This window comes from Panicum virgatum, chromosome 1K, assembly GCF_016808335.1.
Source record: "Panicum virgatum strain AP13 chromosome 1K, P.virgatum_v5, whole genome shotgun sequence".
NCBI lineage: Eukaryota > Viridiplantae > Streptophyta > Magnoliopsida > Poales > Poaceae > Panicum > Panicum virgatum.
The window spans coordinates 51,928,117-51,940,759 of record NC_053136.1 but is presented as its reverse complement, the minus strand read 5'-3'; the positions used below and the strand labels follow the sequence as shown (position 1 = coordinate 51,940,759).

The 12,643-nt window shown below is 47.0% G+C and overlaps 1 protein-coding gene across 1 annotated transcript; it reads left to right on the top strand.

Annotated features, from left to right (window-relative positions):
- The first annotated feature begins 8,156 nt into the window (after positions 1–8,156).
- Positions 8,157–10,095, top strand: LOC120642283 (7-deoxyloganetin glucosyltransferase-like). Its single transcript, XM_039918744.1, has 2 exons — positions 8,157–8,877; positions 9,026–10,095. Exons 1-2 carry the CDS (start codon positions 8,364–8,366, stop codon positions 9,694–9,696), a joined length of 1,185 nt encoding a protein of 394 aa, XP_039774678.1. The 5' UTR covers positions 8,157–8,363; the 3' UTR covers positions 9,697–10,095.
- Positions 10,096–12,643: the final 2,548 nt, after the last annotated feature.

Genomic DNA, 12,643 nt, shown 5'->3' with positions numbered 1-12,643 from the left:
GAAATAAAAAACGCATTGCGACTGCTGTCTGTAAATAGCGAGACGAATCTAATGAACCTAATTAGGCTGTAATTAGATGCTAAATTGCTACAGTAATGCTACAGTAAATAACCTCTAATGACGGATTAATTAGGCTCATTAGATTCGTCTTGCGATTTACAGACGAATTCTGTAATTATTTTTGTAATTAGTCTATATTTAGTACTTCAAATGTAGAAAGATGCATTTTCAAAATTTTTACATCGCGCAACTAAACGGGGCCTTAGCCAGCTGTTAGTTCTTTATAATCACTCTGCCCTGGAGCTGGTGGCTGGTGTTGGAATATTGTGTGAGAAAAATACTGTTGGCTAGCTGGTGGCTGGAGGCTGGTGCTGGAGCGGTGTAAGAGAAAAACACTATTAAGCTGGAGGCCAGCGGATTAAAATAATTTTTAGCTAGCGATTAAAATAATTTTTTTATTATTAAACAGTGCAAAACAGTTTTAGCTAGCCATTGTTTCGCCGCTAGCTGCTGCCGAGGAGCTGAGAGGGGATCGTGGGAATCCAGAACCGCATGCACTCGATTTTTCTTTTTTCTATTGTTTTTCATCTGACGATTTCTCCTGTGCCAGCGGTTGCTGCTGGAGGAGATCTAACAGTAACTCCAACAGATTGATTTTTCTCTTTTTCTTTTCTATTTTTTCTTAATATAGGAGATTGATGTTAAAAAAATCTACTCCAGCAGATTAATTTGTCATCACCTTTTTCTCTTTATTTTTTCTCCCTAACAATTTTTCTCTAATCCCCAATAAAAAGGGAAGACACTACATCTCCCTTTCCATATAGAAAGGGGAAAATCAATCTGCTGGAGCACTTCTTTCATATATGTTGAAATTGAGAAAAGAGATTTCTCTATATGGTGAGAAAGGAGAAAGGGAAAAATCAATCTGCTTCAACAGATTGATCTTCCCCTTTTTCCTTTTCACTTTTTCTCAATATTGGGGATTGATGTTGAAAAAATTTACTCCAGCAGATTGATTTTTCATCTCTCTTTCCCTTTTATTTTTTCTCAATTCTCAATAATTTCTCTCCAATTCCCAATAGAAAGGGAAGACATGGCATCTCCCTTTCCATATAGAAAGGAGGGAAAATCAATCTGCTGGAACACTTCTTCCATATATATTGAAATTGAAAAAAAGAATTTCCCTATATAGTGAGAAAAAAAGAGAAAAATCAATCTATTCGAGTTGCTCTAGGAGCACCCACATGCAACGTCAGCTATAAAGAACAGTATAAATGATTCATCTAACAAAGTATCTGTCTGCTTGAATGCCTCGTCTTGTCCCCTTAGTCAGGCCCTGTTTAGTTCTTTTTGCATGAGAATCTTGTCAATTTGAAGTACTAAATGAAGTCTATTTATAAAATTTTTTGCACAAATGGGTTGTAAATCGCGAGACGAATCTAATGATGCTAAATAATCCTTGATTAACCAATAATTAGCGGATGGTTACTATAGCATCACTGTTGCAAATCATTGATTAAGTAGGCTCATTAGATTCGTCTCGCGATTTACAGCCCAACCATGTAAAAAGTTTTATAAATAGACTTCATTTAGTACTTCAAATTAGAAAGATTCCTTTTCACTTTTTTGTGTTTACAGCTTTTTTGCGTTTACGGGGTGGGAACTAAACAGGGCAATCCCTTTCTCCTCATCAAGTGGAAGCGTAGTGGTGGGGTCCGCTCATGTGGAACGACGTCCTCCCTCCGTCCACTTATGATAAATATATTTTTATACGACACAATAATTAAAGGACACCAAGTGTGCTTATTAATTAAATAAATGCAATATATACTTTTTGTTGGCCCTCCAATGATTTAATTGGAAACTTTTCATTACTAGTGTTATTTATTGTTACAACTATACTAATGACAAATATAACTATCATTTTTAAACATTTGAATTTTTGAAATATATCTATCAAAACTAAATGAAGGGAGTACATCTAGAAGCGATTTCTCTCTCTTCTCAGTTTTTTATTCTCAAATATGGACATGACTCTGCTGTAGAGAGCTGATAACGGGCCGTCTGTGGGTGCTCTACGACAGTTCATTACTCAGATGTTACATGTATCTTGTCACTTGTTCCACTTTGTAACTGTTGCATGTCATAATCTCATAGGCTGATCAAGATATGCTTGTTCCACGCGATGTTATTTATTATTACAATTCTACGGATAAGTGCATCCACATCACTTAGGGTGTGTCTAGTTGATGAAAAGGTTTGAATTTTGGTAATGTAGCACATTTTCGTTATTTTTTAAGAAATAATATTTAATTATGGACTAATTAGATTTAAAAAATTCATCTCGTGCTAATCAGTTAAACTATTAGTTATTTTTTCAACTGCATTTAATGCTCCATGTATATGTCCGAAGATTTGATGTAACGGGCACTACAGAAAATTTTTTGGAAACTAAACAGGGCCTTAACCATTTTTCTTTTATCAGGACTACTTCGTGAAAGCAGCGATGTCCGCATATTATTTCGGCCTTTTTCCTTTTGAAATGATCCACATATCATTTCCAGATCCGCTCTCACAAACACAGCTATGTTTGGCAAATACAACGGGACAGATCTGTCACATGCGCACGGATCGCGCGCGTCTGCCGCCATGCCGCGGATCAGGAAACTGGCTGCTGGGGGCCTCCGTATTGAAGGCCGTGTCTCCGGTCTCCACACACACACCAAATCTCTTGCATATCTCTACGCGGTTGTTTATGCCGTAAGATCAAGGGTCAGTTGGATCCATGCCACTCCAATTTGTTGAAATTGGATCTCATGTTGAAAATCATGCCATTGAGTGGCATGATTTTCAACATGACACCCAATTTCACGGAGTTGTGGTGGCATGAATCGAATTTTCCCTAAGATCAAATTGGTCCATCCACTTAAACATTTTTAAAAGGTGGTTACTTTGTGAAATTAAGCGATGTGGTTCTTTTTTCTCAAATACGAAGGAGAGCCGCGCATCATCGTGTCAAGAACTACGCAGATTCTAAAAGATATACTGCAGTTTGATGGAGCGGGACAGATCTAGCACAGACCACGTGTGCCTTGCATTGCATGCGTTGTGCGTGGATTGTGACTGGATCGGTAAACTGGCTGTGCCTCTGAAGGCTGCGTTGTGCACACCGAAAGCTTTTACAGAGGTGATCAGACTGATCACCTAGGTTAGGTTAGGTAAAAGTTACCGAGTCACGCTCCACGGGGACACATGGAAGTAGTAGGTAGTTCGTTCGCGTTCAATGCCTCGTTCCCACTGATCGGGGGCAAAGGTGCGCCGCGCTGTTCAGCCGGCGATCCGGAAATCGATCTCAGCTGCTTGTTTTCCGGCCCGGTCGACGCACGGCGTGGAGATAAAAAAAAAAGGGGGGGGGGGGGGGGGGGCGCCACGTCGATGATCGATCTCATTCTCACCCGGCAAGGCGGCATGGCCGGAGATATCTGTCCGCCTGTTGCTCGCGGTCACCGTTTCCCTTTGTCTGGAGCACTAGTGTTCCATCGGTCGATTCTTTTTCAACGTGGACAGATCTCGCTTGTCTCTAGCTAGCTAATGGCAGCAACCAGCAACTTGTGGATTGGATAGGATATTTGGATGGACCATCAAAGCAGAAGCCCCCGACGCGTAGTGATTGGCTGGGCGCGAGTGCAAGCTGACGAGCCCCCCCCCCCCCCCCCCCCCCCCCCACACACACACACATTCATCGAGCGGTCGCGCGCGAGGGGCTCCATCGATCTTCTCCGGCAGCGGTGAAAGTGATCAGCCGCTAGCTGTTTCGTCTCGGCTCTCGTGGGTCGTCCATGACACTTTGCGCGCTACAGCTGTGTTTAGTTCCTCCAATGTTTCCAAAGTTTCCATCACATCGAAATATTAAATATAGTAAATGACGCATGCATGAAACACTAAATGTGGATAAACAAAATAACTTATTGCACAATTTGGATGTATGTTGCGAGATAATCTTTTGAGCCTAGTTAGCTCATAGTAGGACAATATTTACCACATACAAACAAAAAGTGCTACAATGCTTTTCAGCTTTACTTTTCGCAAAATTTTTGCACAGCCACACTGTCGCATTGGGTCTTTTCCTTGCAATCTTATCTCTTCGACTCTTCCTCTGTTGCTCCGAAAGTCTCGACGCTGCTGCCGTGGTCCGTGGATTCATCAGGTCGACGAGCATGACGCCGTTTCTTACGTCAAAGCTCGCCGTGATGACAACAGCAAGCGATTGCGGCGATCTTCTGGCTGCTGAATTTTGGGGTCAAACAAAACTCAAAGACGCTGAGCGGCCAGCTGGTCGACGACGTGATTATACTATATATTAGCTCTCTCCTTTTGACCGTTCTACATGTTATGATGTGAAGTCAACGGGAAGGTGGGGGAGGGGCCACGCCAGCAGGAGCCCGCCCGCCGGGAGCGAGCTGGCCACCCTCCATCTCCATCAGAGGAGGCCTCAATCGTGAGTACACCAGCCCAAGAAACAGGGAGGCGTAGCCGCCGTGGGCCCATGCTTCTGTCTTGTTGCGGATAGAGAGAACTCAAATACTCCATCTGTTCCAAATTATAAGACATCCTAAGAATTTTGGAGAGTCAAAATAATTTCAAGTTTGATCAAAATTATAGAGAGAAATATAAAAATTTATAATATCAAATTGATGTACTATAAAAATATAACTAATAAAGAATCTAATAATATTTAGTTTATATAATAAATGTTATTATTCTATTATATAAATTTGGTCAAAGATAAATTTTTTTGACTCTCCAAGATTGTTGGAATGTCCTATAATTTAGAACGGAGGGAGTATCATTTCGCCAGGATAAGTCGAACACCTTTGCACGTAACAGTTATAAGAGGTGTGCCGTGCACATCTAGATCTCTAAGAGCATCTCCAACAATGCCCAATACATGCTCCCAAAATCCGGTTTTGGAAACTAACAAGAAAAACCCGGCTCCAACAAACTCAGTTCCCAATTTTCCCGCATGCCCAAAAACGACGGTCTCTCGAGCCAGATTTCCGCCACCAGTGGCGCACTCCCAATCGCGAAAATTAACGTAGGAAGTACTCCCGCCTCGTGGCCATGCCCATGCGCGCCAATTTTTGTGGCACGGCGCTCCTGCAAAAGACAGCCATGGCCGCCGGCCGGCCGCAGACGCTGTCCCTGCCTCCGTCCGCCGGGTCCATGCCCGGCCCAACCATGCCCGGCCCAACAACGGCTTCGTCAACCTTGCCGCAACTCATTTTCAACTGATGTTCATGCGATCAGTTCACCTGCACTTTCTCCCGTTTATTTGTACTCTCCCACTATGTGTTCCTCAACGAACCGTTTACCTGCACCATTGTGTCTGCCTAATTAATTAGTTCAGCTATGGACCTATATATGGTGCATGCTCTTTTCAGAGATAGAGAAAGATTTCTAATCATACTATGTTTGCCGTTCTTGATGAAATTGTTATGGAATCTCAAATCAACAATGTGCGGAAGTGTCAAATTGTTTTACATGAAGCGTAGCATCAATTTCTCGCGTTCTTGCTGATGCCGCACGGTTGAATGCGAGATCTGCTACGGCCAGTCTTCAGGGAGCATGCCAGCCCCTCTCCGGCAGAGCGTTCGCATGCCAAACTCGCTAGTATACCCTGGTAGATCAGGACTGGAGCCCTACACTATCAACTGCGAGGAGTTGCAGGCCGCCGGCGAGCAGGCTCAGCGTCGGTATGTGCCAAACATAGCAGCTTGTCCAGCGGTGGCCGCTATCTCGAAAGGAACGTGGGATGACGTGACATATTTTGAAGTTTATGGGAACAAAAATAGGACTACTGTTGGAGAAAGACATATTTTCTATACCTAAAACCTTTTAGGAAGTGCTCAATATGAGATTATTGGGAGTAAATATATTGGGCACTCTTGGAGATGCTCTAAGAAATCTGTTGTCATCAGGTCTCTAGCTTAGGACCATGGCTTGGACTTTTGGAACGAGAAAGATATGCTGCATGCGATTATATATTGAGCTGATGGATCGGAACCTGCAATCTTCTCTGGTTAGGCGCTAATGTAGCCGGCTACTATCAATAGTGCTGCGCCGTGCCAAAAAATTCAGGAGTACTCCTTTCATATTGTAAAGAAAGTAATTTTGAATTTATCTTTCAAACATTTTAAACTTTGATTATAAATAATTTTTTAAAATTGGATTTGAAAATATAAAAATGATATAAGTAAATTCATAGTTTCATAAATATATATGTTGACTATATTTTATAAAAATTTTTATAGTAAAAAGTTAGTGATCAAAGTTGTTTTTGGAGATCGTGTCGATCTCCTTAACGACTTCTTTACAATATGGAGGATGTACGTTAAAGCACAAACTAATGTACAGTAGATGCTTCCAAACCGGCATTGGATAGGAAATTAGGAAGTGTCCAAATCTTTTAAGGACTGAAACCTGGTCGCGCTCGCGGCTAGGGACAGCGTCCACATCAGCCAAAAAAAACAGCAGCCGTCAGATCACGCGCGAATGGTAGAGATTGTCTACTAGAGATCTGGCTATTTTGCAAAAGACTGCCTAGACTTCATGGAAATCAACCCGCCATCCAAAGACCTCTCTTAGAAATTGTTTCAAAAAACCCCCTAGACTTCATCGAAATATGACCCACCATCCACCGGCCTCTCTCACAGGAAAGTTTTCATAAAACCCCCCGAACTTTGTTAAAATATGACCTGCTATCCACCAGCCTCTCTCACGCAACTTTTTAGAAAACCCATGTACCTATCATGAAATTATAAATTCATTCTGGCATATTGTAAAATGCAAACAAAAATGTAGAAAAATAGGAAAAAATGAATTAGCTTTTGTTGGATAAGAGGTATCCTATAAAAGTATTAAATCTAAGCAATGTCAATTCTGTCCTTACCAAAAAATTAAAATGTGCATAAAATCATGTCAACTTTTAAGTTAGTATGCATAAAAATCGTGTCAACTTTAAAGTTAGGATACATAAAAGGCACCATAACATGCAGATCCACACACGCAAACTCACACAGCCATGACACGACGATGAAGGCCATAAGTATTCCAGCCATGGAACCCACAACACCTAATCAACTCTATTTCTACTGCATGAACCTATGAGCGAGGCTGTGGAGAATAAAATGGATTGAAGTACACTGACTGAAACGACAATTTCTTTTCAATTAACTCACAACTAAATGGACGGATCGTGATCAATCAAGAGCAAAGTATGATATGACAATAAATATATCTAATCTAATAGTATATTTTTAACTTTTTCCTCCCACATGTCGAAAGCCAAGATAAGCCGTCCACCACGAACAATAAGTCAATTACACACAGACAACTAAAACATTCAGCTCTTATAATGATAAAATAGAGGCATACATTATACCTTTCTTTTTAATAAATATTGCACACTACATTGCCTACTAAATGTTAATACACATTCCTAACATTTAGATTGTCACAAATTTTGTTATAAATATATTAAATATTTAATAATACAACAACAAATAAAAAGGAGGGCCACTTTTGCGCGGCAGCGCCGCGCATTGTTCTAGTCGCACTGAACTGCCGACACAAGTGAAAAGAGAGACATTTCTTTCATCGCCATGGAGATGGGTTGGGCCTAAATGGATATAGACAAGGCCCTCGGTTCAATTCTACTGGGCTCCAATTATCTGTTGAGCAGGAAAGAAGCACATTGAGCCGCGATAGGTCCAAACCAGCGTTTTTTTTTGGGCCGCATCCAGAAGAACGCCTTGCCTTTCTCCGGCTTGCCGCTTGCATAATCGTGCCAACAACTTTCAGCAGAAGTGCAAAACCATCCTGTGATTCTGTCGCGCTGGAAAAGGTTCACAACACAATGTAACCCCACACCTGTACCCCAGTGATCCGCATCGGGGAACTACTGATGAATCATCCTAACAAGAAACATGTACCGCCAGCCCACCACCCTACGCCGTGGTCGTGTCACTTTTGGTCTCCGCTAGACCACTTTATGGGACACGTGACCGAACAATAATTTATGGGACACGTGACCGAACAATAATGAGCCTTACCATTTCTTACTTATTTTACTCCGAGTGCACAACCCAGTTCAGAAACGCCGGCCGCCGTCTAGGTGGACAAACACAACCGGCCATCACAGTCACGCGCGACCTGCTCTGCCACGGCGCTTTCGGAGTTCAGCGTGGAGGAACATCACTTCCGGATCATCTGCGCCTGCGAACGGTCGCCCCTCCGGGCTCCCAGCCTCCCAGGCGCCGTCGCCCGGCGTAGCTCCAGGCGGCCGGGTACCGGGACCGGCAGCGATGAGCCCCAAGGAGGCGGCACAGCGGCCGCACGCCGTGCTCATCCCGCAGCCGGCGCAGGGCCACGTCACGCCGATGCTGCACCTCGCCCAGGCGCTGCACGCCAGGGGGTTCCACATCACCTACGTCAACTCCGAGTACAACCACCGCCGCCTGCTCCGGTCCCGCGGCCCGGCGTCGCTCGCCGGCGCCGCCGGCTTCCGCTTCGAGGCCGTGCCGGACGGCCTGCCGCCGTCCGACAACGACGACGTCACGCAGGACATCGCCGCGCTCTGCCTCTCCACCACCCAGCACAGCGCCGCGCCGTTCAGGGACCTGCTGGCGAGGCTCAACGCCACGCCGGGGGGCCCGCCTGTCAGCTGCGTCGTAGCCGACGGCGTGATGAGCTTCGCGCAGAGGGTCGCCGAGGAGATGGGGATCCTGGCTTTTGTCTTCTGGACCACGAGCGCGTGCGGCTTCATGGGGTACCTCCACTTCGCCGAGCTCATCAAACGAGGCTACGTGCCACTGAAAGGTACCAAGCATCGACATCAATTTTTGAAAAATTCAGCTAAGAATTGCACTGAATCGAGTCCGGATCCGAAACCAACAATTTGTCAAGATTAAATAGCCCCATACTGAAGAATGGAATTCGCTGTTTTTTTTCCTCTGCACATTGCTAGACGAAAGTGACCTGACAAATGGTTACCTGGACACTGTAATCGACTGGATCCCCGGCATGCCGGGCATCCGTCTGAAGGACATCCCCAGCTTCATCAGAACGACGGACCGGGACGACGTGATGCTCAACTTCGACGGCGGCGAGGCGCAGAACGCGCGCCGGGCCCGCGGGGTCATCCTCAACACGTACGACGCGCTAGAGCAGGGCGTGGTGGACGCGCTGCGCCGCGAGTTCCCGCGCGTGTACACCGTCGGCCCGCTCGCCGCGTTCGCGAACGCCGCGCGGGGAGGCGAGCTGGACGCGATCGGCGGGAACCTCTGGAAGGAGGACACGAGCTGCCTCCGGTGGCTCGACACGCAGCCGTCGGGCTCCGTCGTGTACGTCAACTTCGGCAGCATCACGGTGATGTCCCCCGCTCAGCTCTCCGAGTTCGCGTGGGGCCTGGCGGGCTCCGGCAGGCCGTTCCTGTGGGTCATCAGGCCGGACCTCGTCTCCGGCGAGAACGCCATGCTGCCGGAGGAGTTCGTCACGGACACAAAGGAAAGGGGTGTTCTGGCGAGCTGGTGCCCGCAGGAGCTGGTCCTCTCGCACCCCTCCGTAGGGCTGTTCCTGACTCACTGCGGGTGGAACTCCACGCTGGAGAGCATATGCGCCGGCGTGCCGATGCTCTGATGGCCCTTCTTCGCCGAGCAACCGACGAACTGCCGGTACGTGTGCGCCAAGTGGGAGATTGGGATGGAGATCGACAGCGACGTGAGGAGGGAGGAGGTGGCGCGGCTTGTGCGCGAGGTCATGGACGGCGAGACCGGCAAGGCGATGAGTGTGAAGGCGATGGTGTGGAAGGAGAAAGCTCGAGAAGCGGTGGAGGACGGTGGATCCTCGAGGAAAAACATGGAACGCCTCGTCGAATTCTTGCTCGCAGCGAATGAAGATGTTTCAACCTGAATTCGCTAGTACAGATAAAATGGGCTGTGATGATCTTAATGTGTTAGGATCTGGACCCTTTTGATTTGAAGTGAAAGATTTTATGACTCGACTCAACTATGAATAACTGGTGTTCATGTCAATCTATCTGAAAACCCTCTTCTTTTGCGCCCCCTCCTCACTCCTCAAAGAAGTCTGGAAAGCCTCCTGTCGGTGTCCCGACCTGGGGGCCTGGATCCCAACTAGTAAATGCTGCGTGTTTCCTCGTCCCAGATGATGATGCAAGAGGCAATCACAGTAACGCACAGTTTTATCCTGGTTCCGGCCGCGGGGCCGTACGTCCAGCAAAGGGGGTGTGCGAGGGCACTGTATTATCTTGCACCCGGGGTGCTTATAGTAGGGGATACAAGCGAGGCGAGAGAGGGAAGGGAGCTCCCAAGTCTCTGCTAGGAGTGGAGTCGGTTGAGATGAGTGATCAGTAGTGCTGAGAGTTCTCTTGGGAGATAGAAACCAGAGAGACCAGCAGACTAGAGTCTCGCGTCCAGATGAGTCCAGCCCCGCTTAAAGGGGTCCGCCTCCTCCTTTTATAGTCACAAGGAGGGGGCGGCGTACACGAGTGTAGGGCGCGGAAGTTGTCGTTTTCCCCCGAATCGCGGGTACAGTGGTCGAACACTGTAGGAAGTACACTGTGGGAAGGCGGCGCGCGTTGCTGTTGTCCTGAATTTCGTCCTTGGTCCCGCGGGGACGGCGCCGGTCGTCCTGCAGTGCCTTGGCGGTAGTAATGGCGCGAGTCGGCCCCGGACCCCCCGTCGGAGTGCGGGTGTGCACACTAGAAGGTCCGGGGGACACGTGACGTCGCCGGACCCCTTCCTCAGTGGGGGGCGGCTCCGGAAGGTCGGCGGGAGTTGTACCGAGCCTGTCTTGTCCCGCGTCGCAGGTCCCAAGGCGCTGCTACAGCGTCCGGGATGGTGGAGTGATGACCAGGGTCAGCGGATGGGACCCCAGTCACATCTACTGTGGGAGTGGCGGTCTGACGCCGCCCGTCCTTTGAGCCGTGGCGGAGTGGCTGGCCTTTAATGCCTTCGTACGGCGGGCGGTTGGGCGGCGGGGCCGTTTGTCCCTTGTGCCGAGAGACGGCCTCGAGCGAGGCGGAGATGAGTTACCCGCTCGAGGGTAGATCCGCTACCCTCGAGCGAGGCGGAAGTGTGTTGCGCGGTCGAGGGTCCCCGGGGGGCCCTTGAGCGAGGCGGAGAATGAATCACCCGCTCGAGGGTAGGTTCGCTACCCTCGAGCGAGGCGGAGATTGTCCAGCGGGCCCGGGAGGGACCCTCGAGCGAGGCGGAGATCGTTCCGCGGGTTCGAGGGGGATGTGAATGGGCCGCGTGCAGGGCTTTATTGAGTCTTTTCCTTTCTTCCGGATTGGAAGGAGGCTGTGGGCCTAGTTGACTTAACAGGTGTTTGTGTTTTTAAAAACGGTCTTAGTACCCCGATTATGGTGTCCCTAATTGTGGCACCTGACACCTCCCATTCTGCGCCATGAGAAATCATGGGTGGATCCTGCTAGCACGGTTAGGATGCCGGAACTGGCACCTGTACCGGCAGATAGCCGCCGACGGCTGCACTCCACTGGATGAAAAACCTCTCCAAGTCCTTGGTTATTACAATCCTTTCGCAGGTTAGGTTTTTCCTTGCTTTGAATCTGAGATACCGTCTGATTTTCTCGAGATCCCGTCAGATTTCGTCTATGCGATGTTGATGATCGATCTCTCTTCCTGTTCTACATGCTTATGCTTCTGAGTTCGAATTTTTATGTTATCCCTTTGTCTGCAGGAGGAAGCACATGAACCAAATTGATTGCGGACCTTGAGTAGTAAGTTTACTATGATATTTATGTTTCCGGTTCAGTGTTTTGGTATACAGTGGGCCATATAGGGTAGTTATCTTGATAGCCATTTTAAATGGTGAGTAGGATTTGAACCCCAAATTTGTGTTTGCCTTCAGATTGATGGTAAGGTTTGTTTATAAGGTGAAGAAGATTTTCTGAGTGCTAGATAATTGTAGATATTGTTTGCAAAACCATGTGACACCTACATCTGGCTATCTCTAAGGGAAGATTTTTGTTTAACGCAATTCAGTAAAGATTAAGGTCAATTAAGATGTATGGATCATTTGCTCTGCTTGTTATCTTTGAACATAGAGATTGAGGTAGCAGTTTTTTTTGTTACCGTCAGCTATTCTTCTTTTATTGAATCATTTTCAAAGAGAACGTTGTGATGTTTTCCTTTCCAACATTGGAAACAATAACAATGTCCAACTATTTTCTGTCTTAGACGACGGATATCATTCGAGACACAGCCATCAGATACTTGTTGATGTGTTTTCATGAGTGCGGCAATGTTCTTAAGGCGTCACCTAGGTGACGAATAGGCGTCCCCTCGCCTTACCAGGATGACTATGGCATCCACCTCAGGCTCGAGACATCCGCAATGATGGTGAGTGGGACAGATTCTAGAACCAGACAGTTACCACTTACCAGCAAAGTATTTATTGTTGAGGACTGGGAGTCAAACATTGATCAACCTTGCACTACGATTATGGAATAAAAGGTTTCTGTAAAGCGAAGTTGATGCCTCCTTTCATGATCGACAAAATGGACAGTTTGGAAAGGCAACAATCTCACTCATAATTTGGAGAG

Bases quoted from the DNA above. Each gene is read 5' to 3' on its own strand.
- LOC120642283 (XM_039918744.1), top strand. From the start codon at position 8,364: ATGAGCCCCAAGGAGGCGGCACAGCGGCCGCACGCCGTGCTCATCCCG. The intron at 8,878-9,025 runs GTACCAAGCATC...GCACATTGCTAG, and splicing joins AGGCTACGTGCCACTGAAAG to ACGAAAGTGACCTGACAAAT.